The 27853-nt window shown below is 41.1% G+C and overlaps 2 protein-coding genes and 1 long non-coding RNA gene across 4 annotated transcripts in view; 1 reads left to right on the top strand and 2 right to left on the bottom strand.

The window, feature by feature from the left end:
- ENTPD1 (ectonucleoside triphosphate diphosphohydrolase 1) overlaps positions 1-22358 on the bottom strand; it is a 51502-nt gene extending 29144 nt beyond the window's left edge. The window contains exon 1 of one of the 2 annotated variants that reach the window (XM_040071469.1): positions 22230-22358. In XM_040071469.1, coding sequence (XP_039927403.1) covers positions 22230-22236 — 7 coding nt within the window. In that variant the 5' untranslated portion in view covers positions 22237-22358. Of the gene's footprint in view, positions 1-259; positions 358-22229 lie in introns of those variants that run through there. The other variant, XM_040071468.1, reaches the window with a different exon arrangement.
- Positions 4527-16397, bottom strand: LOC120755877 (uncharacterized). The gene is made up of 3 exons (XR_005701889.2): positions 16236-16397; positions 6997-7134; positions 4527-4700 (listed from the first exon to the last, which is right to left on the bottom strand). It is a non-coding gene; the product is annotated as an uncharacterized LOC120755877 (long non-coding RNA).
- A 2092-nt stretch (positions 22359-24450) lies between the features above and the next one.
- Positions 24451-27853, top strand: part of LOC120755726 (gamma-aminobutyric acid receptor subunit pi-like) — a 45845-nt gene continuing 42442 nt past the window's right edge. Inside the window, exon 1 of the mRNA XM_040071132.2 lies at positions 24451-24519. The gene's annotated coding sequence lies outside the window, so the exon portion shown is untranslated. The remainder of the gene's footprint in view (positions 24520-27853) is intronic.

Genomic DNA, 27853 nt, shown 5'->3' with positions numbered 1-27853 from the left:
CAAGCCCCCGCCGCGGAGCCCTCGCCCACCGCCGGCAGCGCTCCGCGGGCGCGGAGGGAGGGACGCGCCGCCCGGGGATGCCGCAGCCGCAGCTCCCGCCTGACTGGCACATCCCGGAGGAGCTCCTCATGAATATGTACAGCCTCCCCCGAGCGCCGGCCGCGGGACGCCGCCACCCCGGGGGCTCCCCGCCGGCCCCGCGCCCCTCTCCGGGGATGAGGGCTGCCGTGGGAGAGCGGCGGTGCGCTCCTGTCCTTACCCTTTGGCTCGTCCATCAGTGCCGGCGCTCGCTCCCTCCTCCCGCGCTCCCCCCCCTCCTTCCTCTCTCAGCCTCTGCCGGCTCCGAGCTGCCTTAGTGAGAGGTGCTCATGAAAATGGGCGCTTTAGTTAGTGGTCCATGGCTGTGGGAGGGGTTAGTTTAACTCTACATGACTCAATCCGTATAATTTACAGGGTGACCTTCTGTTCTTCTCAGAGCACGGATCGCCTCAGAGCAGCCGCGTTACCCGCTCCTCGGACTTCTCCAGCGGGCCGGAGGGTCCCGCACGGCCGGGGCCAGCGGTGCGTGCCTGGGGCTATCGAGGGAACCAGGGCGCTGCAGCAGGGCTGCATCCCTGGCTCGGGGGGCAGAAGGGCATCGCGGCTACAGAGAGAAAGCATTTCGATGGGGTGGGGTTTTTTGTAGTTTTTTTGTTTGTTTGTTTGTTTGTTTTCTGAAGTCGCACCAGACTGAGAAGATAACCTCCACACAGCGGGGTACACGAAAAGGAAGCGTCCAGAGAAGAGATGACTTTCTTTGTTTCTAGATCTGAGGTCCAGCCCACAGGAGAAAAACTCAACCAAATCATGAAAGGAGACAAAGTTGCAAAAACTGCTGAAAAGTTACTTCCTGCACCTACCTGTCCTGTAGAATGAACTTACACCTCTGTCTGCATCTCCTGGGGAACTTCGTGAAAGAGGCAATTTTAGACTTCTTGCCTGGAAGGCCTGAAGGGATCCTACCCTCCAGCACTTTTTATCCCTGATTCACCGTAAATAAGAAATACAGGGTAGTACTGGAGGAGTCTCAGCAACTTTTCTCTGTAGGTTATGATATTCAGTCCCATTCCAGGAACCACAAGTGCCTCCACACCACTTCCTACAGAGCTGTCAGCCTCTCACTGCAAAGGAAGTTGTGAACCACCCTGGCTCTTTGACTTCCTTTTCAGAGGAGTGAGCACCAGCTTCTCAGCATCTTCCCTGCTGGTCACCCAGGGGGAGAAGTCACTGGAACACAGGCCACCAGAACCTGCAGCCAGCTGCTCTGCCCTGCCTGTGCCAGAACCTGCTCCCCTCTCAGAGCTGCTGCTCTTACCTTCTCTCTGTGGCTGGACGTCATCCAGCTCTGCACCTACCACCATCTTCCAGAGTTCTTCCCCCTAGGAGAGACAGGAAAAGCAGGATCCTGATGCTAGGAGATACGTGGAGAATGACTTACGGACATGGGGTTTCAAATCCCTTTTGTAACTGCAGCTCATTACAAACAATGGAGAGTTCCTTCTCCTTCACAAACACTGACCTGAATTACTCCAGCTGGTAAAACAGCACTCCTGTTTATAATCTTCCTGGGAGTAGGAAAATAAGGATCAACAAAATAAAAGAATATACATGATCTTATCACTCTACAATTTCCTGAAAGGTGGCTGTAGTCAGGTGGGGGTTGATCTCTTTCTCCAGCAACTGACAGAATGAGAAAAGTCTCATTTACCATTTTGTTTGTTCTAGGGGGAGAAAAGAAATCACATTCAGCAGTCTTAAGCTGTGCCAAGGGAAATACAGGCTGGATATCAGGAAAAAGTTTTTTTTTTTAATGGAAAGAGTGGTAAAGTAGTGGAATTGCCTGCCCTGGGAGGTGGTGGACTCACCATCCGTGGATGTGTCTAAAGAAAGACTGGAAGTGGCACTCGATGCCATGGTTTAGTTGCGGTGTTAGGGCTCGGTTGGACTCGATGATCTTAAAGGTCTCTTCCAACTGAGTGATTCTGTGGTAATTTAGGTTTTAGCAACTAGATCCTTTGTGAATTACTGTCAGTGTTGGTTCAAAAGCTCATGGAGGAGTGCTTGGCGAGATGAAGGTAGACACTGAGTGTCATCTTAATGAGAAAAATTGGTCTGGGAAGTGCAAGAGAGAACTGATCTTACTTCCAGTGATAAGACAGCAACATATTTAGATGGTTTAGCATGGCAGAAGTAATTTTGTTGCTCACCTTGAACATCAGGTTTTTATTAAAAATCAAAGTGTAGTTGATGCAATGCTTAGTTTATAAATGCAAATTTAAAACTATTCACTGTAATAAATATCAACTGCACAAATATATCAGTAAGAAATACTTAAATCCCCAAAACTTGGGAAAACTATGAGTCCTTATGCACCAGTTTACACACTGACTTCCCTAAAGAATGCTTGCTGGTAGAGTATCATCACAGGAAATAAACCAAATATATTCAAAAATGCCACACATTGAATAAATAAATGAAACCAAACAGTAGTTTTTAAAAATAGTGGGGATTTAGGACTGATTTTTCAAATGCTGTGTTAGACTCACTGTCTCTACAGGCAGAAATTCAATAAACTCAGTCAGCTGAGCTCACCTAGCTGAGTCCAAATTTACCAAGTGGAAGATATGTACAAGCTCCCCACAGAGAAAAATAGATATGATTTCACACCATGTTGAACACTTCTTTGGATGCCCAGAGCTGTGTATTTCAAGTCCTTTAAATGTACCTGACAAACCACAATAAGATTTTTTATACCAGTCTGCCAGTGACAGGTTTTTGTTTATTTTTTTTTTTTCCTTAGGAAAGTTCACTTTCAAACTGAGACACATGAAACGTCTATGGGGAAGGATGATACATAATCAGGCAGTGACCATGAAACACACAGCAGTGTTTTCGCAGTAGAGGAAGTTATTAACTCAAACATGAAGGCCTCATGGGGAAGAACTGTTGTGAACAGAGCTGGTCTACTACACCTAAAAATATCCAGGGGACAGATTTCTGTCTTGAGGATGATCTACTTCAACTGATGGACTGATACCCTTGTGAGTAGTACTCCACAGCTGCAAGATCAGGGAGTGGTCATTACACACTGCTCTGCAGCCATTCAGTTTAGGTGTAAGAGATGGCGACGAAACGCTTTCCCCGTCCTCTGTCACAGCCTAAAGGGAAGAGTGGACTTTTTAGCCTTATGTGACACGAAATGCAGAGCTCCCCTTCCACAGAGGGTCAGATCCACATTTGCTAGAGCTGTCTGGTTCTGTCTGCTGATCCTCCTGCCTTCGGGCAAACCTCTGCCTGCAATACACAAACCGGCAGAAGGCAACAGAAGATTTTGTGTCGCAGTCATTTCCATAAGAAAACAAGATGAGGAAAAAAGAGCCGGCATTTTTACTCAGATAGGGCTCCAGACAGCTGAGGAGGAAGCTTGAAGCACAAATAAAAAGAGGAAACCAGAGAACTCAGGATATAGTTTCCACACATCTTGAGCCGGGGGTAAGAATAGCAAAAAACCCAGATTGCCACTTTTCTACTCCCAGGACAAAACTGAGCATCCTGAACAAATCTGGAGGAACAAAATACATCTTAAATATCCATATTCTTCCTAGCCATAGTAAGAACCTATTTACAGTCATTTTGCTCTAAGTTTACACAAGTTGTGTGTTGGCTTGTGGCTAAAATTATGCAACTTCCTAGATCTCTAGAATTTGCTATTTTGCAGATGAGGTATGCTGACTTTGGGACTCCAGAAAGGAGCAAGAGTGACTGAACACTAGCACATTAGTTTCATTTCCAGAAAACAGGAGATGAGATTGAGATGTTAATGCTGGAATCCAAGGCCAGAACCTCTTGTCTTTGGGATGGGTGAAAGAAACATCCATAGGAAAAGAGATTCAGGGATCCTGAAAACAAACCCATAGGCACAAGTAGCTTGTTTCCTCAGAAAGAATTAGTACGAAAGAATCTGAAATATTTTAAATGAAAACAGGCCATCCCATCACCAAGCTCAACAATACTGAAGTCTGTGTTTGCTTAGAGGCCAAGGGTATGTGTTTGGATTACAATTTATCACTCTGTAGGTTTAAGCAACAGGAGGGAATGGCAGATTCAAGAAGGGTAAATACTGAGTGAGGGACAGGCTGAGCAGTCCTTGGGCTTTCCCAGGCATTTAGACCCGGCGTGCTGGCTCCTGTCACCACCGAGCAGCTGTCGGCCCTGGGAAAAGGGACAGCAAAGGTACACGGGCCTCCACCCCCAGCATCTCTGAAACACCCGTAAGTGACAGAGGTCTCCAGAAAAACAGTGAACATCTGAAGTTGCTGGGGCCAGAGCGAGCAGAATGCTCAGCAAAGGGACTGTAATCCAAGAGATTAGGACAGCTTCCTTCTGGAAAGAAAGGCAGAAAAGAGGGGCTAGGCATTAAAAAAAAAACAGATAACCAAAACGATTCCTGGTGCCAGATTATTATTGTTTTTTTTTTTACAGCTTCCAGCTCCTTGGCCCACTCATCCTACATGCAATCACCTCAGACTTGACAGTTTTCACAACACAGTAGGCCAAGTCCTCCCCACATCTCTGGGTTCCTCTGAATAGTTGAAGTTCAAATGTTTAATTTAGATTCCCCAAACTCTTCCCTTCTGTACAGCAAACCTCTTGGATGACTCCTGAGGAAACAGACAAACAAGCAATGAGCTATACAGTATCTGAGTGCACTGAACGTTACTCTTTAAGAATGCAATTCTTGGGGAAGAAAAATAATCTGCTTTTGATATTTACGTAAAAAGATGAGATGACCTTCAGCTTCATCTTGCTGCAGACAAGTATTGCTCTTTAGCCTTTAACTTAAGAAATACACTATCTATTAAAAGCATTTAAGTTTCTTTCCATCATCTTACTTCCTTGTTTTGGTTTAAATATTTGTAATTTCCCTTCAGAGAAGTTCCCTATGCTGTCCTTATACCACTATTCACAGGCATTGTCACCCAAAACCTGTGTATCACCTCCAACACCTTGAGATTATCTCCGCTGCTTAGAGCATGGTACTAAAATCACTCAGGTTATGGGTTTGATCCCTGCATGGAGATTTGCCCATCTTGGCTTATTATTTTTGTGATCTAGGGATAGTAGTGCTCAGATGACATCTGCAGAGCAACTGTTCAACTGTGTTTGTATGATCTCTGCAAAACTGATAACACAGAATTAATGACGCTCCTTGAAACTGGCAAAAAACCTTCCCGTGTCTTTGTAGAGGTGGATCAATTTTCTAGTTATTCTGCTAGGTTTGTTTTTCTATACAGTCTCAACTTTTGAAGAAAAATTGTATTTTTACAATGAAATAAGTTAACACTCTTATTGTCAAAAATTCACAAAGCTTCGTCAAAACACGCAGACACCTTCCCATGCTCGGCTTCAGTATGAATGATGGGCACTGACACGTGATTTAAAAGGAGCAGTACTGAAGTCCCATTCTCTAACACCTTAAACTGCCCACCTAGCTTACATATTCATTAGCAAATTATCTGTTAGGTGAAACTCTTTAACATGCTTGCAGTGCCTTATTCTATTGGTTCAACATACTTTCAATATGAGTCATATTATCATTAAAGATTAATTATTCATATTATTAAAGATTATATTATCATATTATTAAAGATTATATTACTAACTTTATTTAACCTGACAAAGACACATTAACTTACTAAAAGTAAAAACAACTAGTCTTTATATGCTCTACAACTTTGTGTAAAAAAAAAAAAGTATGTCCTGGAAAGGAGCATGTTATTGCTCATTAACTGGTTAACAAAACACTAGTTGCTCTTTCTGCTCAGGTTACTTCATGCACTTGGTACTTTACCCATGTCAGCTGTAAATACGATAAACCAAATTTACAGAGTCTTCATTTTGCTTGGTAATTTTAACAAAACTGTCACAGTCCCAAACATAAGCAACACTCTGCCCCAAAAATCTGCTGTTCAGACCGTTAGTCATTGTATTTATCCAGGACATGGGTACTCCCCTGCTGGCAACAAAGCTCTTGTTTTTCCTTCCAAGCAACGGCAAACAGAGTTAGGCATAGCTATTATTATTGTTTTTTAATAAACACACAAGTGTTAGTGGCATTTTCAAATCTTTTTATCTTTTATTCTTACAGTTTGCATGTCTGTGTATCTTCCTACTATATTATCTGGCAAGAACAGCAGACAATCCCTAATACTGGCTCACTGAAGCAAAAATTTCCAACATTCCAATACTCCCAGGGTAGGAAGCCCATGGGAGCAACGAATAACACCTTTAGTCTGATGTTCAATATTATGGGCCTACCAATACCTAGAAGAGAAAGGAGCTCTATAAAAAGAAATAGTTGAGGTTTATGAAAAGACACTTCAGTAGAAAAAAGAAAAAGTGAAGGAAAACAGAAAAAATATCCTCAAAGCTCTAAGAGGATATAATGACAAAAAAACCCAAGAGGGAGTATCAGAACAGTAAGTGATAACTGTATCATGAATTAATAAGGGAAGATAGTGAGTGCCAGTTGCCTCATCTAATATGCAGGGTACCTCCCAAACTTGGTAAATTAAAGACAGAAAATAAGAAAATATGAATTAGCAGCATGCACATGGGCCTTGAATAACTGCTGCCTTAAGACTGAAGAAAGGAGACCATTTTATTACCAGCTCATCTCAGTGTTTTTATGAACAACGTTAATTTTTGTTTTGTTAAATCTGACTTTATCATGCAGCACCTTGGTAGCTAAGGCAAAAATAAATATACAAACCATTGCAAAGCAGATATTTCCAAAAAAAGAACTGTACATATTTAGACCAGATTGTCACTCAGTCTCAGTATTTCTTCAAAGAATAAAAGTAGACATAACGTGGAATACATACGTAAAATGAAAAGGAATAACTTTTAAAATAAATGCTTTTTAAATGCCTGAATTCAGCTTGACTACCCACTCACCCTCTGTTAAGTGATTTGGTCTTTATTAAGTGAGCATCCACAGACGAAACCAGTAGCAGCATGATGATGCATTGTCCATCAGATGTCACTCAATTAATAGCAGAAGAGAATTTGACTGTGTCCATCCAGAGGGACTGTCTGAAGATAGTGGCAAAAAGGGAGAGATCTTAAAACCCACAATCATCTCTGATTTGCATTTGTTTGTTAACCACAGCCATAAATAAACCCATGATAAATCACCCACCTGTTTTCCTGTGTTCTAGAAGCATAAAATGTTCTCCCTTCTAAGAAAGCCTCCAATGCAAACTTTGCTTTGGAAGATAATGAAATTGGTTATTTACTATCCTTTATCAAAATCTTCACAACTGTAAAAACCTGCTGCCCTTTTTACAACCCACCTCACGTCACTGTGTGCCCATGCTGAGCTTACGCAGGTCCACGAGCACCATGGAGAACTATCTATAGAGATGCGAGCTCTTGGGTATTTTCACACTTGCTTTTGGATTCTCACTGCCAGATTTTTCTCCCTGTGGGTTTATGTACGTTTTACATGATTTCATTTTACATGCATTTCAGTGTGGTCATCGTTATTTAGTCTCCGAGAGGTTTTCTGCTCTTTAATTTTGCACTTCAAGAGACTGAGAAAGGAGACTTCAAAGAAGTCCCAAATTTCAGGAAATAATATATCTCAAGTTCACTGGTGATTGATATGTATTACTTGCATGGGTTTTAGTACTTTTGTTTTATATAAAGTCTTCTTGACTTCCCATTTCAATTCTCTTTGAATTAGCTGAAAAAAATAAGTAACCATATGTTTAAAGCAAGCAATTATTTATTGTTTAGTCTTTGCATTGATTTAAAAATTTTGGGAAAAGGTTAAGATCAGTCAGTTCTGACTGTGGCAAACTTCATGCTTAATTCTAAATTGAGAGATTTATTTTATGAAATGCAGTGTTTGTTCATGTATTTATAAAGGAGGGTTGCTTTGAAATCCATTAATTCATATATATTGATTACATGATACAAATGGCTTTTCAATCCTTCTATTTCCCTCAGTGGTTTTCCTTTTTTCCACCACTGACTACAAGTTATTAATTACAACACTGTGTCGTACACACAGATCTGCCTCCTTACTAAATATACACAGATCGTTTCAAAGCACATTTTCTCCTTGAGCTGTTCTGTGTACCAAAATGTGTGCTTTAATCATTCAGCATGCAGGAAGCATCCTTCATCCACTTTTCCCATGAACACATTTCCAACTTGGCATCCAGTTTAAACTGTCATTTGTATTGTCAGTGTTTTCCCCATATAAACTCAGCAGTGTCTTCACCTACTTAAATGTGTAAGTATATTCTTGTCCAACAATCTTGATTCTAGAAATAGCCTTTCTACATCTCTCAGCATCATCAGATGGCTGAGCCTTTTTAAGTTGAAAACATTTTTTCCTAAGTTAAATATCTGTGTTTCTCTCATTCCAAATCATTAACTCTTCAAATCTCTGTCCTGTCTGACAGCACCAATAAAATAAATTCTGTTAACTCAACTCCCCATTTAGTAAACTATTTCCTACAGTAGATTTCAGTATTTTTCAGCATTATTTTAGTATGTGTGAAAGAATTATGCCAATATTTCTAACAAGAATTCTTTGTTTAAAAAAAAAAAAGTTACAAAGGAAACCAAATGATAAAAATAGGTATTTACAGGAATACCTATGATACCTTTTCCTATAAAGGAAAGATTTAGGTCTGAAAAAATATTCCCAACTGAAAAGATCCATGAAGGAGTAGACAAATATGCTTGACTGTCTTTTTAAGGAATTCCTGCACAGAAGTTTCTTTTCCAAGGAAACTGTCACATTTCCAAAGATTTCGCACAGCACACTTTCTGGCACAGTGGTTTGTTTTTGGGTTTGGGTTTTTTTTCATCACAAATGAAATACCTTAACTATCTCAGTTACAAGTGAACAGGCTCTGAAATCATTCTCATTTGCAGACAAATCCCTGTTTGTAAGGTGTTACCCTTTACCGGGTGTGCTCGCCACGCTTGGAATGAGGATTTATTCCCTCACTGAGATTCTCCTCGTGACATTTACAGCAGAGATTTCATTGTATGGCAGCAACTGCATTAAAGAAGCAAAAGGTTGTGTCCAGCCTTGGGTGACACTCAGCTGGGGAGGGATGGTGGAGCTGCAGCAGGACCAGCCTGGCTTGGGCTGGGGAAGGATTGTGTGCCAGAGCTCCCCGGCTCAGCCCTTGGAGCTCCAGCCCCCTGTGCCCAGCAAGGCCCTGTGAGGAATGGATAATCAGAGGCTGCCATTTGTGAGCAGATATCCCTTTGAATACTCTGCAGGACGCCTGTCAGGCTTTTAGGAGAGCGGTTCTGTTATGTGGATCACAGGCTTTCAGCAGGTGTTCATGCCACCAATCCATTACTTACTTAGACATTAAAATACAACATGCAGAAAAAGAGAATAAAAGATGTTTTAGCCCTCTGAAATTACCTGAACTAACAGATATGTCTGTTCAATTAACTTTTTTCATTTTCACTCTACTTCTTAAAAGACACTGGAGCAAGAAAATAGCACAAGAAAGTGAACCCGGTGAATAGTTCTAGTTTCAACCCCATTAGAAAATGACATATTTCAAACATTCTAATACAGATTTCAGATTTCTTAGGGGTTTACATGGATCTTCTTTCTCTAAATTGGTCTTTGAAGACCAGTGTGAGTGATTGAGTAAAATTTTTGTACCCATGCAAAAAGCCACAGAAAGAACTGCCTGTAAAAACTAGTGATTTCACTTCTACTTTTCTCTCTCCTGTTGAGCAGACTTCCTCTAACTCAGCTGCTTCTACTAGAACATTACATCACAGAAAATCTAACGGGCTAAAAATATATTTTGTAACTATAATATTAATTATGTTCAGGTTAAAAAGATTTAGTAACCTTGGAGATAGAAAACAGTGTTAGAAATGATTATTTTTAGCATCAAGGAACTTCTCCAAGCAACAATACCACACAGTGTAAAAATATACCAGGTCAGTACACTTTGGAGATTTCAGATGTTTTATCCTCTTATGGTCTAAACTACAGTACATTTAAACTATATTACTCTCGAGCAATTTTCTCCCCACAAATTTTTACTCCATATGACCAAAGAAATTACACAGAGATGTGAAGATGTACAAGAATTTTAAGCACACCATCATTACAAACTGAGATTGGCTCAATAAAAACAGAGTTTTTCACCTGCTTTTAAGACAACATTCACTGGTTTAAATAATTTGCAATATAGAGAGCAGAAATTGCAAGTGGTGACTTAATCTTGAAGACAACTGAAGTAGTTTCTCTGACTACCATTGGGTTTTTGTATGCTCCTCATAACTTAGAAGTCCTTAGGCTGTAGCCAGAGGCAGAAGTGCTGTGCAGGAGTGCTATGCCAACAACAATCACATTATTTGATCCTGTTAAAAATGTTTGTGTAGTTACAGTGCCACCCATGCTCCTCTCTTCATTTCTTCTCTTAGGAGCATGCCAAAGTGCCCAAGCAAACACAGTAGCATGCCAACCCTCTCCATCTCCTCCCTGGGTAACGAGTGTAAGTGAATGTGACTGTAGGAGGAAGTAATTGAAAGTACTGTGTGAGCAACTGTCTGTTAATAACAGCTTGCTTTTATTAATAGCATCCCCATTTCTGCTAAATAAAGGAGAAATTCTTCTAATATTGAAAGAGACACTCCCTGACTTGACACCCTACCAGGGAAATGCACTGAGTAGTGATACTTGCCTGGCTTTTGTTAGCTACGTGGAGAATGCGTGTGCAAAAATCTCCTAGCTCAGGACAAATTAAAATTTGAGTTTCAACACAGTGACAAAGCCTATATGAAAGTGCATGTGCTGAAGGTTCATTAATAAGATTTACCAGAAGGACATTTGTGGGTAACAGTCATTATACCAAACATTTCCCAAAGCGCTCAGACTTCTCATAGGCTTCTTTCTCTGATGTAACTCTAATTTTTACAAGCTGAACAGGTGGTGACATTTCCCAGCCATAAGGGGCAGGTCACAGTCTCCTCTACCAAAAATCAATTTAAGCAGGCTGAGAAAAATTGAACGGCCCTGGAAATCACAGAGGTCAGCTCCTCCCTGGAGCCACTGAGCACTGCTGCAGTAACTGGCACATGCTTCCCCATCGTAAGAAAACAGAATTTAAGACAGCTTGGTTTAAATGCAGGCAAAATTAAATACTTAACATGGGAACAATAGGGTTCTTTGTGGTAGGGATTTTTTTTTTTCTTTTTTTTTTTTCCTTTTCTCTGAGTCTGGCAGATTAGCCCTGGCCTATTCTGCTTCTCTTTTGCTTGGAGTGCTTTTCATTATTACTAATTTCTATTTATTTATTTATTTATTTATTTATTTGTGAAATATTCTGTTTCAAAGAACAGTGTGGAATTCAGGAAAAAGCATTACCTACTGCTGTGACATAGGCCTGCCTAGCAGTATGAAATAGCAAAATGCATTTTCCCAGAGTAACCTTTTGCTTAAAATTCAAGCTCCTGGAATTTCAGGAGGGGGTGGGGGCCTGTGTGGGATACATGAGCATGTACAAACACAAACACTCCCAACCTCAGGCTGTTAGTATTTTTTTTGCATAGTTCCCATTCCCATCTTTCAGCTCCTGCCTCAGCAAGATTTTTTCTTTGCTTTTTTAATGTTTCACTTTCCGTTGCACCCTTCCCCCATATATTGGTTTCTCTCTTTTAAGTGTTCTCTTCTCTCATTTCTACTTTTCTCCTAAAAAAAAAAATTCTCCTTTTTTATTTTTACATCAGGCTTTTTCACTAGAGTTTTTAATCTGTTTCTTTTCTCTAGAGGGGATTTGGTGTCTTCCATTTCTTACCACTGATGTGCTTTTATGCCTAAGAAATTCTGAATAAAATGCTGCTAAACTAAGTTTGAAGCACAAAAACTTGTTTTACTTCAGAAAAAAACTGTAATAACATTCCTTTAAATTATTTCCAGATGTAGTCTATAAGAGTAAGTTATATTTGGTGGCATATACTGTGTACTAGGGTTGCACAATTCATATCGTAGTCTGTCATCACTGCTCTGAATGATTCCCAATAGCAGAGACTTAGCAAATATCCTGCAGATATTTAGTATACTTATTTTTGGAACATAATAATGGTAACAGCAATGGACATCTATGACAAGCTGAAAAACTACTACGTAATACATCCGTTTATGAAAATGTTGTTTGCCTGCATTTCTAATATAGTAAGATTTGCAATAAAAATTGCTTTGACTTGTCACTTGCAGAAAGATGATACTTAAAAATCTTTTGTTTTCAGAGTATTTGAGAGCATTTTAATAACTGCACTAATTTAGGCTGCAGAATATTCATATCCTCACTAGTAATTCTTTATTTGAAGAAAATTGCGGGTGTTGATTTTTTTTCCCCCTATTTTTTTTCTCTTCCTTTTTTTTCCACCCTGAGATGTCAATCCAAAAGTTCCACAGATTGATTCCATATCCAGCTTACACTCTAGGGTACAGAAATAGCAAAATGCAGGAATGCGGTACTTACTTTAAAATTATTTATTTAAACCTCCATCTGTACAAGTCTCCCAAGAAATGATAACTTCACCAGGTTTTTTCCATGTAGTTTTCATCTTTCTAATGGAAGTTGGATATTTATGGTCCATCCCTTAAATTTGATTTAATAAAGGCAATTTAACCTTACCCTTAATATATAGGGAGGAAGGACAAGTGCCCTCACCAACAGTTAGTATCACCTCTCCAGACTCACCCAGGTCTGCTCACTATTCCTCTACCTTCTTGATCTCATTTCATTACCCCTTCCCAAGTCGTCTTCTGTACCTTCGGCATCCTTGTGAATCCATCAGCCAACCTAATTTGAATAAACCATCCTCCTTGAGTCCTTCCCTCAATTACCCTTTCAATAAGGAAATCTGTAAGTTTACCTTACACTCGAAGAAACTGTTACACGACTAAAAAAAAAAAAAAAAAAAAAAAAAAAGGGCAAGGATAAGGTAAGGAACAAAAGTCCTGCAACACCAAATCCTGATGCCAACTAGTCAAAGCTGTTCCTCAGACACTGCTCCTCACGTCCTGACCTTAACGCCTCAACTGCAATTCGAAAAAAGAGCAATTTAGGACTCCAGCCAAAATTCAGCGCAAGAACAAAATACTTCTGGTCATTGAGGCTGGAGCTGGAAACTCAAAACAAATGGCAGCCCAGCCACCTCTGTGAGTGCCACCGTGTTAGGTCACTGACTGCATCAACTGTGCTGCCACTTGGCCACTGGGGAGACCAGTCAGCTGTGCCCAGATTACTGCTGGAACAAGCATTTAGAAGGTGTGAGATTCATTAAGAGATCATTTGTATAAAATAAAACAAAATAAAAACAAAATGAAAAATCCCTGCTGTAATCGAGATTCTCAGCTGTAGCAAAACCCCCCCAAACAAACCAAGATTAAGCTGTTTTTTTTTTTTTTTTTTACTGACTCTTTCTTTAGTCTTCTAATTCTGGGTATAAATAGGCCTCTTTTATCTACTCTGTAGAAAAGATAAATAAATACAAGAAAAGGCCTGGCCCATTTGGTGCAGGGGAATACTATGATATATGAGTAGCATTTTTGCAGTTACTTGTAAAGAAACAAACGTCCCATTAGAATTAAAATGACTTATGGGAGAAACACGGGGCCTGAGCAAGGGCAGAGAGCTGTGACTCGGCAGCGCAGTGGTGTGAGCTGTGCTGTGAGGACAGCGAGGCCGTGGGGCTCCTGCAGTGCCACCACCGTGTCCCTCACCCACACCTGCCTCCAGTCACTGCCATCACCGTGTCCCTCACCCACACCTGCCTCCAGTCACTGCCACCACCGTGTCCCTTACCCACACGTGCCTCCAGTCACTGCCACCACCGTGTCCCTCACCCACACCTGCCTCCAGTCACTGCCACCACCGTGTCCCTTACCCACACGTGCCTCCAGTCACTGCCACCACCGTGTCCCTCACCCACACCTGCCTCCAGTCACTGCCACCACCGTGTCCCTCACCCACACGTGCCTCCAGTCACTGCCACCACCGTGTCCCTCACCCACACGTGCCTCCAGTCACTGCCATCACCGTGTCCCTCACTGACACCTGCCTCCAGTCACTGCCACCACCGTGTCCCTCACTGACACCTGCCTCCAGTCACTGCCACCACCGTGTCCCTCATCCACACCTGCCTCCAGTCACTGCCACCACGGTGTCCCTCACCCACACCTGCCTCCAGTCACTGCCACCACGGTGTCCCTCACCCACACGTGCCTCCAGTCACTGCCACCACCGTGTCCCTCACCCACACGTGCCTCCAGTCACTGCCATCACCGTGTCCCTCACCCACACGTGCCCCCAGTCAGGCCTCAGCCTTGGTCAGGGAGGTCTGGGGGTGACAGGCAGTGCCAGCTCACTGTTTTACTGCAGCGTGGCTATATCCCAGACTTGGCAGAGCTTATCCCAGGAGCAGTTTGGCCCGTGTCCTTGGGCATCTGCATGCGAAACCCTTCTGGGCTGAGGGCTGCCCTGCAGGCTGCACGCTGCCGGCCAAGCAGGCAGCGCAAATGGTCAGAAACGCATGGAGGGATCTGTCCAGACGTCTGCCTTAGTTTGTGCCATTGCCTGCTTCCAAAGCAGCTTTCCCTTGTAAATATTCCCCAGGTGTCCTGATGTGTAAACGGTGTCAGATGAGTTCCTGCTATAAGTGCCGTGGCGAAGCAGCAGACTTTTCTCCATGCTGGCCACCACAGCAGCAACAGGGAGGACTTGAGTCTCTTACCCCTGAATATGCATTTTCTGAGTTAAAGCCGGTCCTGTAGGAGCTCAGGAAACACTCTGGGCCTGCTGCTGCTTCAATCTAGTTCACTCCAATAACCTGCTCTGAAGTACCTCACTTGATGTAGGTTAAACCTAGCCAGCCAGAGAGGTGATATTTGTCTTAAAAAAAAATTTTTGCCAGTACAATTGTTTAAACAATGTGAGGTTTATAAAATTTTCACTTACATTAAATTACTGAAGATAGTGACCTGTACAAAGCCCTGAATACTCAGTGTGTCATATTTTCCCTACTCATGTTAATTATACTAATTTCCCTATTCCCAATATTAATAATTGTCTCCAATTCTTTTCAAAATAAACCAGTGCAAATGCACTGTTTCATTCCGTATGAAGTCTCACAAGGATACATTAGAGAAGAACCTAACTTTATTACATCATGAAGATGCTATCATGGAAATATTTTACTCTGAAATAAAGCTAATTTTGTGGTGGAGTTTCTGTAATGAGTAGTTTCATTTCACATAACACTAAAATCTAAACAACAGAATTCGTTTTCCTCATAGCTTAGGCAATCTTTTCATTATTACAGGCAGAAAGAATGAAAAAAAAGGTTAATTAACCTAAGTTAAAGTTATAGCAACACGTGAACTGCTTGTATAGCATAACTAAGCCAGAGTTTCTTACAGTGCTTGCAAAGATGGAAATCACTCTGAACTACCTGCACGCTCACCAACATTCAAACAAGCAGGATTATTTATGCATTACAGAGAACTGATTAGATAAGATCTATCCAAAGACAAGGAAATAGCTGTAGTTACATAAAGCTGCTGCCTGAAGCAAGTAATTACATCTGTAACACTGCCACATCAGCATTTAACGCTGCGGGGAAAGACTCAAGTTTTATGCTGCTCCGCGTATTTTCAGCATCAGCCCGTGGTTATTTAACAACTTTGCTCCGGTAACTTGTCATCTGTCCCACTGCTGCAGGTGACTCAACCACTTGGAAGGGAGGTGTGGTGCTTTGTAGGAGCCGTGCACATCCCCTGAGCAGGGACGTGTGCCAGCACGCTGCCCTCCAGCTGCCCACGGCTACCAGTCAGCAAACCCTTCATTCCACCAGCCCCACAGCAAAGGCACTTTCTCTAAAAACTACCACAGCCGATCTTTTGCTGGGGTTGGGCTTGGGATGACCATCCCTGCTAGTGAAAATACAGCGACCTGACCATCCCTGCTAGTGAAAATACAGCGACCTGACCATCCCTGCTAATGAAAATACAGCAACCTGACCATCCCTGCTAATGAAAATACACAACCTGCCCTGGCCAGTCTTTCATTAAAAACTTTTTTTTTTTTTTTTTTAATGGTGATTTCCAGGTACTGTAATGCGCCCCTCACCTGGATCAGGCCTTCTTCCATGGGTCTGTAAGGAGAGAGAGCCCCGGGCCGGGCCAGGGCAGGACGATGCGCGCCGCTCTCCGGCGCCAGGAGCGGCAGAGGGATCGCGGAGACTGAGCATGGAGCCACACTGCCACCCTCTGCAGGAGCACAGCACTGGCCTCCGCACAAACCCCCTCCTTCCCGAAGAGAGGGAGCGAAGGAATTTTAATTGGCGAGTAACAACCGGCCAATAAGAAAACGGGCAGAACAGAGTAAACTAAAATTGCAGCTTGGGCCAACCCCCCTCTAATTTCATGCTGGTGTTGTACTCTAAACCTAAACTATATTATTATACTCTTACTGGTGTTTTTCTTAAAGCTTGCTGTTTTATGTGATGGCAGTAGATGAACTAGTTTAAATATTTTTTATTTACAGAAAGTAGACAGTGTTCCATATTAAACTACTCAAAATTTCAATTTTCTGGGCTCACAGCTACCAATTTTTTAGCTGATATATATTTTAATAACTAAACTATAGAACATCTATTGCAGAACTGTTTTCCTAAAATTCAAAAAGTTACCTTTCTCTTAAATTCTAGCTGTACAAAGAGTGATAACTTCCACTTTGTTTGCATTTTTAATGAAATTCCTGAAAAATTCTTCTTCTTCAGAGATAAGCCTAAAGCTTCTTCAAAAATGCCAGCACTTTTGCTATTAAAGTTACCACACTTAATTCTAGACATTGTGCAATCACCCTGCCATTACAAAACCTTAACTGCTATTTCACCGTTGAAATTGAAGTTACTATTTCTGCAGCTTTGAATTTGTTTTCAATCTACTTGCTTAAGGAAATAAAACCATCTATTTGCTGATATCAGCTCCCACCTAATTTTTCTTGAGGCATTGGGGCATTCCTTAATTTGCCTCAGGTTTGATAATTATTCTCAGATATATTGAATTAACCAAATTTTCATGCACGCAAACATAGAAAGAGGGCATATGTTTCAGCATAGATGAGATGAAACAATCTACTTTTTCTCCAGAAGAAAGGCAGAATCCTGAATGTTCTCTGGCCCTTAAATAGTTAATAGTTGATGATAGTTCAGTCATAGGAAAAACCATCAGTCCAGATATCTTTTTAGACACCAGAGTTTACAGCCATGGGCCAAATAAAGGAACAGTGTTCTCACAATCCTGTTCCTCGTAAGTAAAATATTAGAAAAAAATCTTATTTTCCAGATGTTAACTGTCAGCCGAGAGCAAGGGTAGAACATTTTGCCCAACTACATTGGATTTCCAGGCTTTTCCTTTAATGCAGGGCCATAGCATTCCTCTGGCCTGATAATTAAATTGTAAAATGACTATATACAACTTTACTAGTCTGTTTGAGCATAAAGTAACACACATCGGACCAGGAGACCAATAATTGCATAACTTCAAGTATTAAAGGATGATTTCTAACCTAAATATGGAGACTTCAGTATAATACATTTAAAGAACAGAAGAGAAGAGTGTAGGGCAGCATCAGTACTATAAGAGCAACAAAAACAAAATAAGGAAAGCTAGCGTTTAGACTACTCTAAACATACACACACACTTTAAAAACCCGTAGGTTTATGAGGCTCTGAGCCTCAGAACTTCACATCCCAAGGGCCATTTGAACAAAACTCTTCGCTGAGTTCATTAAAAGAGAGGTTGAAGATAATCCATTCCCATTTCATCAATTACTGTGTGATTTTGAATCAATGTGGCATTTAAGACCACTGTTGATGTTGACTCGCATTAACTTTTGCTAGGAGATTTTCACGTCATATATATCTATAACTTCTTGAAATGCCTTTGGCATCCCCTGTTCTCAGATTTTTTTTTTCTTCTAGCTTAAGAGATCAGATGATTATATTTTGTTTATATCATATTATCTTTTGAATTAAAAAAAAACTCCCCATGCACTCCTGAGGAAAACTAAAAATGATTTGAACATAACCACACACTTCTCACATGGTCTTTTTGCAATTTAAAACTTTTTAGCCCCCAGAATAATGTAGATAACAGTTTTTCTGTAAAATAAGGTCTGGTCTTGCACAGATTAGAATTTTACTTCTGATTTCAATAGGAACATGAGAAAATCTTTTTCATGACCCGCATTGCAGATGTGTTAAAGTATGATAGCTTTCTTTGCATCTTCTGAAGTTTTTAGGACCTGGCTATTTAGGCTTAGGCCTGGAAACCTAGTTCAATATTCTGTATTTATTTAATTCTCTTGCCAATTAGCTCTGTAATGTGCAATTCCAAAGTCAAAATCACAGGCATTAAGACACAGGACCTCCACCCATTAAACAAGAGTCAGCTGAGGAGGGCCAGAACATCAGGATACCCATTTCTTTATAGGGATCTGAGATTTTTGCCACTGCTGTGTTTCTCCAACCCTGCCTGGGCTACATCCTCCTGCTTACTGCAAACTACAGGAGGCATTTAATGCTGTGTAGATTGCTTGTGTCCTCCAAAGAACTGCCGAGGCAGCCATTAGAAAATACACACCACTAATTTCACCCAGATACTTCTCATTTCCCCTTTGTAATACTCCCACAAAAGGCTGCTTAGCTTGTAGAGATTATGTAGTTACTCAGAGCAAAAAGCCTTTTCTTTCTGTAAATTTTTCCTCCAACTATGACAGCCTTACGAAGAGGTAGTTCCAATCAAAGATTAACTTTGTCATCATGTACTTAGAATGAGCTTGTAGAAATTTTAACTTCACCATCTTATGGTGTTAATAATACTAATAAATACTTATGAGTTAATATTTCTACATAATGATGCTCATACACAGTATATTTATAAGGCAGAAGTGGATATTCCATTTTAATTGGTTAAATTTAAGACATCTTAATTTAAGCGGCATGTAAGAGACTGTTATCCCTTGCTATTATTTTCCTTGCATAATTTTACAGTAAGTGAAAGCCTGACAAGTGCCTGTTAGAAATACTTTCTCCATGCTTGCACCTAAATTTAAATTTTAAAGGAAATATTGGTCCATATTTTTTGCTGTTGTTGTTTTTGTTTTAGTTTAGAAGTAGCTGGTAAGCTCTAACAAATATCACTGCTACTTCTGAAGCCCACATTTAGTACAAGTAGGAGTCAGATTGTGGGGCAGTGCACAGGCAGCTACAGAAACAGATTTTTTCCTAATTTCTTCGGTAAGCTTTGAAAACGGTTATGAGTACTTTAATAGCAGAAACTCTCTTCTGTAAAGAATGTAGTGTTTAAGATTCAAAGAAGAAGCAAAATAAATTATTTCCTTTTACAATCAAAATAGATGTGTTTGTTTTACAACATATCTCTAAGCTCTGGCTTTCTAATGTAATGTAGTATATTGAGATGAAAAAACTAACCCATAAACAGATGTAGCCATGTGGTACACGTTCCCAGCACAATTCCATTTGGGCTGGAAAAATCAGCTTTTCTGTCAAAGCAGAGCTTTAGCATTCTATCATCAATCATTTTAGCCTTGCTCAAATCGCACAGCAGGTAGGGCTTAGGAAACAAAACTGTGGTATACTGAAGAATTAAAATATTGCAGAGTTGATGATGAGAAGATAATTGTAACAGTCATGAACTCTGGTGGCATCTTCAGGCAAACTGATCATGGACATGAGAAAATGGCACTTTTCCAAGAACGACTTCTTTCATGAGGAAATATGGGAAGGGTACAGTCACCAAAGCTTCTCTTTGAGGAAAACAAGTCAGTCTTCTCCCAGCATTTCGTTATCTCTAGGACTACACAACAGAAACTCAGGTTTGTTTGTCTGGGCAGTTAGCGGTAGCTTGGTGCCTCACAGCTTTTTTGGGTCCTGCTTAAAACTGGAGCTTGCTAACTATACCCAGTGTAACTTTCTTATTCCACGTAATACCCACATGTGATACTCTCACAACTCATCATTAATGTCTGTACAGCTCCCTCTGGAAAGGGGCATCGTCCAAACTGCTTCTTGGTGTATTAGTAGCTAAGTCCTGGAAGGCTTTTTTTATTGATAGCTGAACATGGTGAAAAGTAAACATTCCCGTGAGTAGAAAACCCAAATCCTATCAAACCACATTGTTTTAAAACACCAGGAGACATCCCAGCCATAGGCTTTCACATTTCCACGGTCCTACTGAAAATAAACTGGAAAATTATATATGGTGCAGGACTAGACAAGCCTGCATGCTCTCGACAGGTAATCCTCCTGGCCTCTCAGACACTGACAGAGTCATGCAAAGAAAATCAATTACCCGAGATAATCAAATCCACTGTCTTCATCTCAGCTCTCTCATTCATTTAATCGAATTCTTGAGTATTGACATTATTGCAGGCATAATGGGAACAAAAGTGCTTCATTAAAGGCAGCACCCTGACATATTCAATAGTGCAGCAAGAGCTAACAAAGCTCTGACAAATGCAGCCGTGCTGTTAAAAATAAACTGACAAGTGGTACAACCAAAAATATGTGCTTCTCCAAACAAGCACTAAAGAAACAGTTTCAGGTGAAGGTGCCTTGCTCGCAGGGAGGTTTCCTCCTGAGGTGCTTTGTCACCGCAGGCACGAGTGAAGTGAGCAGTGCCTTGAGCACAGTCTGAGCTGGAGGTGTGCGGGTTAAAGGCGCAGCCTGGCTGCTGCAAGAGCGACTCTCCGGGTAACAGAGCCAGAGTGCTCGGGCTGACACAGGGTAGGAGACCCCAGCTTCAACAAGAATATACTTTGGTTTTGGTGTGAGTGATCCTACAAGACGTCAGATGAACATTAAAAGAATTCATTAAGCTTCAGTTACTTCAGTGAAAAAAGGCAGCAAGTAGTGAAATAAGAAAGGAAGCTCCCTTGACAAGTAAAGGTTAATCAAGAGGTGAAAAAATTTCAGTCCAAGATGGGTCTAAGACAGAATGAATATATGAAATACTTAATAAAAATTGATTATGTTTTATGTGTGACTCTTGACACAGGTAATGTTTAAAGGAGTTTTTTTTGTGTGTGACTGGGTAATGAGATGCAGAAAGAAAAGTCATGAACCTTAAATTTGAGCCATTTTATATGCTCATTATTTTCCACTCAAATAATCCTTAAGAGCTGCAGAGTATGTAGCCCCCAGGTCACTGAGAATTATAATAATAATTTAAAATGCAATTATTCTTTCAGTGTAAGAATGTAGGCTTTCATGAACAAACATTTCTATTAGAAAGTAGACCTTGTATTAGAATGCTAATTGATTCATCCTCTGCTTCACACAATTTATAGTAATCAGAAAACTTTATTTCCTAAAGAATTCTAAAGGTGGAACACATTTCATGGCATTTGTTTCATTCTTTCAATTATATCCTCTGGGACACAGATTAATGAAATAGAATTGTTATAGTAATTTCAAATCAATACTCTACTACTAGTGGATTTTAAAAGTCCTAAACATTAGCATTACCTGTTACCTCATTAAAATGGGAAAAATTAAATCAATGCAATAGATTAGTGGGTATTTTCTCACTCCTTCTTTGCCTTTTGCTTAGATACATATTGTATTATTTGGTCTAATTTTCAGGTCCTCGCTCAATACTGCATTTATTCCATACTCATTTGATTAGCATTCCAAGCATTTCCAATTACTTTAATATGTCCAAAATAAAACCCAGTAAGTGTGAATGTAATCAAGTTTAAAATGGGGACATTTTGATTCATGATGCACCCCATTTTATGTATCAATATAATACTGAAGTGGTAACACTAATGTTGGCTTATTTGTACGTGTTATGTGTTATTGGACGAGCAATTCAAGCACCAAAAAAATCTCACACCAGACCGCTGATCCGAATTTAACATAGCTCGAGGAATCCCAGGAATACCAAAAACTCAATGTGTTTTCTTTTACTGCTGGCATTGCAGCTGCTGAAAGCCATTACAGATTATAATGTTGTTTAATCAGTGCTGCAAATATTACAACCGCCTTCTGAGGTTACAAAATGTAAGGAAAATCTACTAAAAATCCCAACTTACCCAACATGGGCTCCAGTACAGATGCAGAGGACTAAGTGCACAGAGGAGTTAACTGATTTCTTACTGTGGGCATCTAGATTTTTGTGTTCAAGGAGTATTTTCTGCAAGCTGCTCTCTAAAACAATTTCGTTACTCTCCTACCAGCCTGAGGATGCAGTCAGCTGATTTTCCCAGCTGATGAATGGCTCTATTGAAAGACTCAAGCTTTGGGTTAATGATTGAGCCGTCCCCTTCTGGGAGTAGCTTGTGGGCAGGACGTGGGTTTGGTGTCTCAGAGGTGCCTCTGCTGCAGGGAACACAAAGGGGACAAGGGCTTCCAGGAGCTGACTCTCGAGGTGACAGGGCAGGTCTGTGCACAGGGACAGACTCATACCAACCAGTTGCTTGTGAACTAGCACACTTGCAGAGGCTGCAACAGCCACAGCAGAAAATGATTGCCAGTTGCTTACAAAATTTACTTTAAAGCTGTTTTCTCAGTTCTAATGCTACGAAAGGCCACATGAGACCAAACTTTCTGATTCTCCCACTTACAGCTGTTCTGCAATAGAACCAGACAGGGACTTTTTTTTTCCACTGGGTTTCCAGCTTTCTTCTGCTTGACCGATGACTGGAAGATAAACACTATGTATTTTATGCGGTTAGACAGACTGTTCAAATGAGATATGGGGGGAACTATCCCAGAGCTGGCATGCTCAGCACATATCCTTGACTTACAATTGGATCAATATTCAACATGTGCAGGAAAGAATGATTTTTACATTTTTTTAATTTCTCCCTCCTACAGATGCAGTAACAAATAAGAGCTTTAGCGATAACAACAGAAAGGCAAACAACAGTAGAGATATCTGCTCCATTTTTTGCCATGTAAAGATGTGTTTTGCCTCTCCTAGTCTGAGCCTCAGATCTTCCCATGTTCGGTAACCTGGGGGGAGCTCCCGGTGTAGTCACAGCAGATATGTGATATCAAATAGCCTCTTGGTGCATCATGTCTGTAACTAGCTTTAAGATAAAGTTAAGAAAAAGGACAAGGGGCAAAGGTTTTAAACTAAAAGGAGGTAGATTCAGACTAGATAAAGAACACATCTTTATGGCATTGGTGAAACACTGGCACAGGTTGCCCAGAGAAGCTGTGGATGCCCCATCCCTGGAAGGGTTCAAGGCCAGGATGGATGGGGCTCTGAGCAACCTGATACAGCAGATGATGTTGCTGCCCAGGACAGGGGGTTGGACTTGATGACCTTTAAAGGTCTTTTCCAGCCGAACCTGTTCTTTAATTCTGTGAAAAAGCAAACAACATATGCTTTCTTCTGACATGAATTGAGACTAACATGTTCAATGAGGAGAAACCTGAGGTATTTTACTGCTAGAAGATACAGGATTGAGACCTCTCAGCCTCAAAAGTTATCAACACTTTAATCCCAAAAAACAGCATCAGGATTTGAAACAAATAGTCAAAATCATCTTCTTTCCCCAGCTTCTTACCTTGCACCAGTACCACTGTATTTTACTACTGGTGTCCACATTAGGAAGGGTTTGGTGTATTCCTATGTATCCCCCTCACCCACAATATTGTAGTCACAGGAGATGATTTCTGACAGCAGATGTTAAATTCTGTCTGAAGTTGTTTTTCTTAATGCAACCTTTGTTGGTAATCACATTCCTTAAGTGGTTTCCTTTATCTTAAATTTTGTGGAATGGTGTTTCCCCAGAGAAACTGCTGCTTTGGTCTCTTTGAAAACTGCCAGCAGCTCCTAAAGTGAGAGGTCAGACAGGAAAGCAACATCTGCAAAACGAACAGTTTTCACTTCTGGAAAGACTGAACAATGTTACTCAAAGGCACCCACTACATTTCCGCATCAAACAGACAACAAGGGTGGAAGTTTCTACTAAGGATAGTTGGGATGTGACAATTGCAAGAAGAAAAACAGAGGCAATCATCAGGAAGTTTCATGCAAGCTCTGTCACGGAGGTATGGCAGAAAAAGAAGCCATGGGAAGCTTTGCCCCGACTTTTGTCTGCTAGCCATCCCTCGCCACTTCTCTGTCTGGCATCCTTTCCCCCGAACACGCGTGGAACTGAAAAGGGCTGTAAACCAGATTAAGCAAAGGAGGAGCGGCAGGGAAAGGGCAACGCTTAGAGGCTCCTGCGGGGGCTTGAGCGAGCGACAGCAGGGGAGCATCCATCTCCTGTGCCGCCCACGCCGGGCCGTGGGCGGGCTCGCTCGCCGGGCGAAGGGCGCAGAGCTCGGCGGCTGCCGCGCTGCGCGGAGCTGCCTCCGCCGCGGCTACAGGTAAGGCGCGCCGGCCTCGGGCACCGCGGCACCGCTCCCTCCACAGCCCTCCCTCCCCATCCCTCCCCTCTCTTGTCTTCTAAATTGCTGCCTTTTTTTTTTTTTTTTTAATATATTAATATTTCCTCTCTGAGGTATCATTATGCTGCTGGATTAAAATATCTCAGAATAACTCGAATTTCAGTTAATAAGTCAAATCGAAGATGTGAGTGTCTCCCCCAAAAGGCTGCAGAAGCTTGCTTTTAAGAACAGTGAGTGGCACGTGGAGAAGCTTCTCCAAGAAGGATACTGGAAGAGCCAGCTCCCATTTCCCCCCACACCCCAATTCCTCATCAAATCTTCATCTCACCTCAAATGAATGCATAGATAAACAATGCATTAGTACTTTAAAAGGTGTACAAAATTTAAAGTAGATCACATTGATTAAACCTGTTATTGAGCACTGAATAATGAAGAAAGGGAGTATTTGAACTTAATGAAAGCATTTTATTTCTCTAGGAGGCTCTTTTTTTCTAATTATTAAAAAAAACCCTATATACACAATTTCAATGGCTATTGAAACTTTATAAACAGGATTCTTAAAGGTAGCTCTCCACAATGAACACTCCAGGTAATTCTAATGAACTGTTATAAAATAAAGCTAGAACAATTTGTCCTGAAGGAAGATGAAGATCCTGCAATAGGCACGCAGAGATTGAACAAATCTTCCCATGTGGGAAAAAATCTGAAATACATATTTTATTGGAAAAATGCCTCTTGCTTTCAAAGCCCCTCATGTGATTTCCTCTTAGACCATATTTCTGATTACTTTGAGCTCCGCTCCACATCTCAGTTGGAATAACTCCTCTGACTTCAACCTTAGCAGGTACAAAAGCTTACAGCTGAGCCCAGGACACTCAACTTAGACAACATTCACATTGTTGTATGGCTGTACAATTAAAAACACTATATCTTGTGATTATTATTTGCAAAAACATGTAATTCTACTTAGTAATTTTAATTTTATTGATTTATACCAGTTAATTATGTGTACAAAATCTTCATAGATTTTAAAAAACCTGACACTGCTCTGAAAACTGGTTTCCTCTTTCTCAGTCTTTCATCCTGTTGCACTGCTCAGAATGGTTAGTTTGTAAACCACTTGCTTACAGGACACTTACCAATACACTAAGGAATTTGAGTCCAAGACCTTGGACCCAAAATGAGAGGAAGATATTTGGTGACTAAGAAAAATTAAATTTTCTCTGAAAGGTTTCAGATATGCATAACAATAATCAAACCCAGAAAAGTCTAGGATTCAAATTCCTAATTTGGATGGAGAATAAGGGGCATAGCTGAGGTATATCCCCTTCCTTCTTTCCCTTTGCCCCCAAAACTACCAAGAATTTGCAACTGAAAACAAGATTGATTGCAGACCGAGGGGTTGTCCTCTGTCATAAACTTCAGTGGCACATTGCACAACATTCAATGAGGAGAGAAGATGGATATGACTGACCCTAATCTGCTCCTGCAGGGCCCTTGTTTTTCTCTCACAGCCTCAAACGTGTGTTCAGTGACAGAGCGAGAACTCTCATCCTCCCAGGCTGGAAGCTGCATGGAGGGAAGCTGCAGGAACATTAATTAGTTGGGTCCTGGATAGTTTCTACAGTGTGAGAATGCTGAGCAAAGCTCAGTCATCGTGGTTTATGTGGGGAGACTTGACCCCGGGTTAAAGGCTAGAAGATTCTAGATCCGCTAACTTTCATAAGGAACAATAATTTAAACTGGCACAACAAAGGCAGGATTTCATTTGTCTTTCCAAATCAAGTTGTTATTTTCTTAATCTGAACCAGCATATCATGTCCAGCTTTCCAGACTTTCAACTATCTTAATCATATCTAGGCTGATAGTGCTCAAACAAAACTATCTCATTTTGCTATAGGCGATAAAGCACATTATCCTGGTGCGTGTAAACACTGAGGGTTTCAGTGCTGCAGGAGCTCTGTAACTGCCTTCAGCCCACACTTGTGGGTGTCCTTTGGAAACCTGGTGACCTGAAGTGCTGTCAGCTCTCAGATGGTCTGTGGGAGACCACCCAAGCCCTCAGTGTTTGCTGGACTGCAGCTGTTTGTACCTTCCTGCACACTCAAAACCTTTCCAAAGGCGCCTTTGAGGTTTCATCCATCAGTTCCAGCCTCTGCAGGTTACCTCCCTCCCTGACCCAACTCGGACACACTGGTTCTTTAAATTGCACAGGAACTGAGCCTCTTGGGCTGATTGAAGCCACACAGGTGGGCTGTGAATTCTGACTGTAAAACTGGTGTGGCAGAAGGTAATCCCCACTTGCCTGTGGGATTGGGTGTGGGAGGACCTTGGAGTGTTGACAAACACCTTGAAAAACTAGTAAGGGTCTCAGATTTGAGATTTGGATTTTGGTACAGGAGGACTCAAACATTCTCAGACTTATGTAGAGGTCCAGCTGCCCAGATAGCAGAACTCAGATGCAGTGAGCAAAAATTTTTAAAAAGTCTGTATGCACATAAACCCAACTATTAATAACCCCATAAACCTCTGATTTCTTTCTACAAATGGCAGCAATCATCAGCCATGACTCAAACACCACTAATATGCCAGACTTTTGAGTGTCAACTATGTAAAATCATATTTAGGAACCAGGTACTTAGTTCTCTGCCTTTTTAAACTAGAAAATAGCCCGTGGGGCACATTTTCTGTAGATTTCTTAGTAGATATATGCACAGCTTGTACTGAGCACTACTGTAAGCAGTCACATGAACACGCTCCTTTCTTAAAATTTATTCTGTGAATGTTTATTACTACACCCCTTTCTGTATGTTGCTGAAACCTTTCAGTTCAGTATTATGCTGGTTGGGAGCAGGACATCTGGCACTTGCTCCATCAAGGTAACTCCTAGAATTGTACTGTCATTCTAAGCACCTAGTTCTTATAAATCTGAAATGAATTTTCCAGAAAAACAGTATAATGCTAACAGCATCCTTACCAGTTATTTCCCAGCTAATCCACAACATGCACTGTATTTAAAATGCACAGAGTGAAAACAACAGATAAACATATAAAATAATCCTATCCTAGGTTATGTAACTTACTCTAAGGCTTTGATGTCCATGAAATTGATAATGCAGGGAACTTGGTGAAAAATAAAGACCTCAATCCAGGGCACCAAATGGCTCTCATACACTTAATTATGTAAGTATTAGCAGCATACTGCTAGTCCCTATTCTTTTGGTGGGTAGAAGTGCTGATACTAAAAAAAATTTTAAGGTTGCAACAGTAGGTTTATTTGACTTTAATTCTGACCTTCCAGTGTATTTTGAGG

This window comes from Hirundo rustica, chromosome 8, assembly GCF_015227805.2.
Source record: "Hirundo rustica isolate bHirRus1 chromosome 8, bHirRus1.pri.v3, whole genome shotgun sequence".
Lineage (NCBI taxonomy): Eukaryota > Metazoa > Chordata > Aves > Passeriformes > Hirundinidae > Hirundo > Hirundo rustica.
This window is presented reverse-complemented; position numbering and strand designations above follow the sequence as displayed.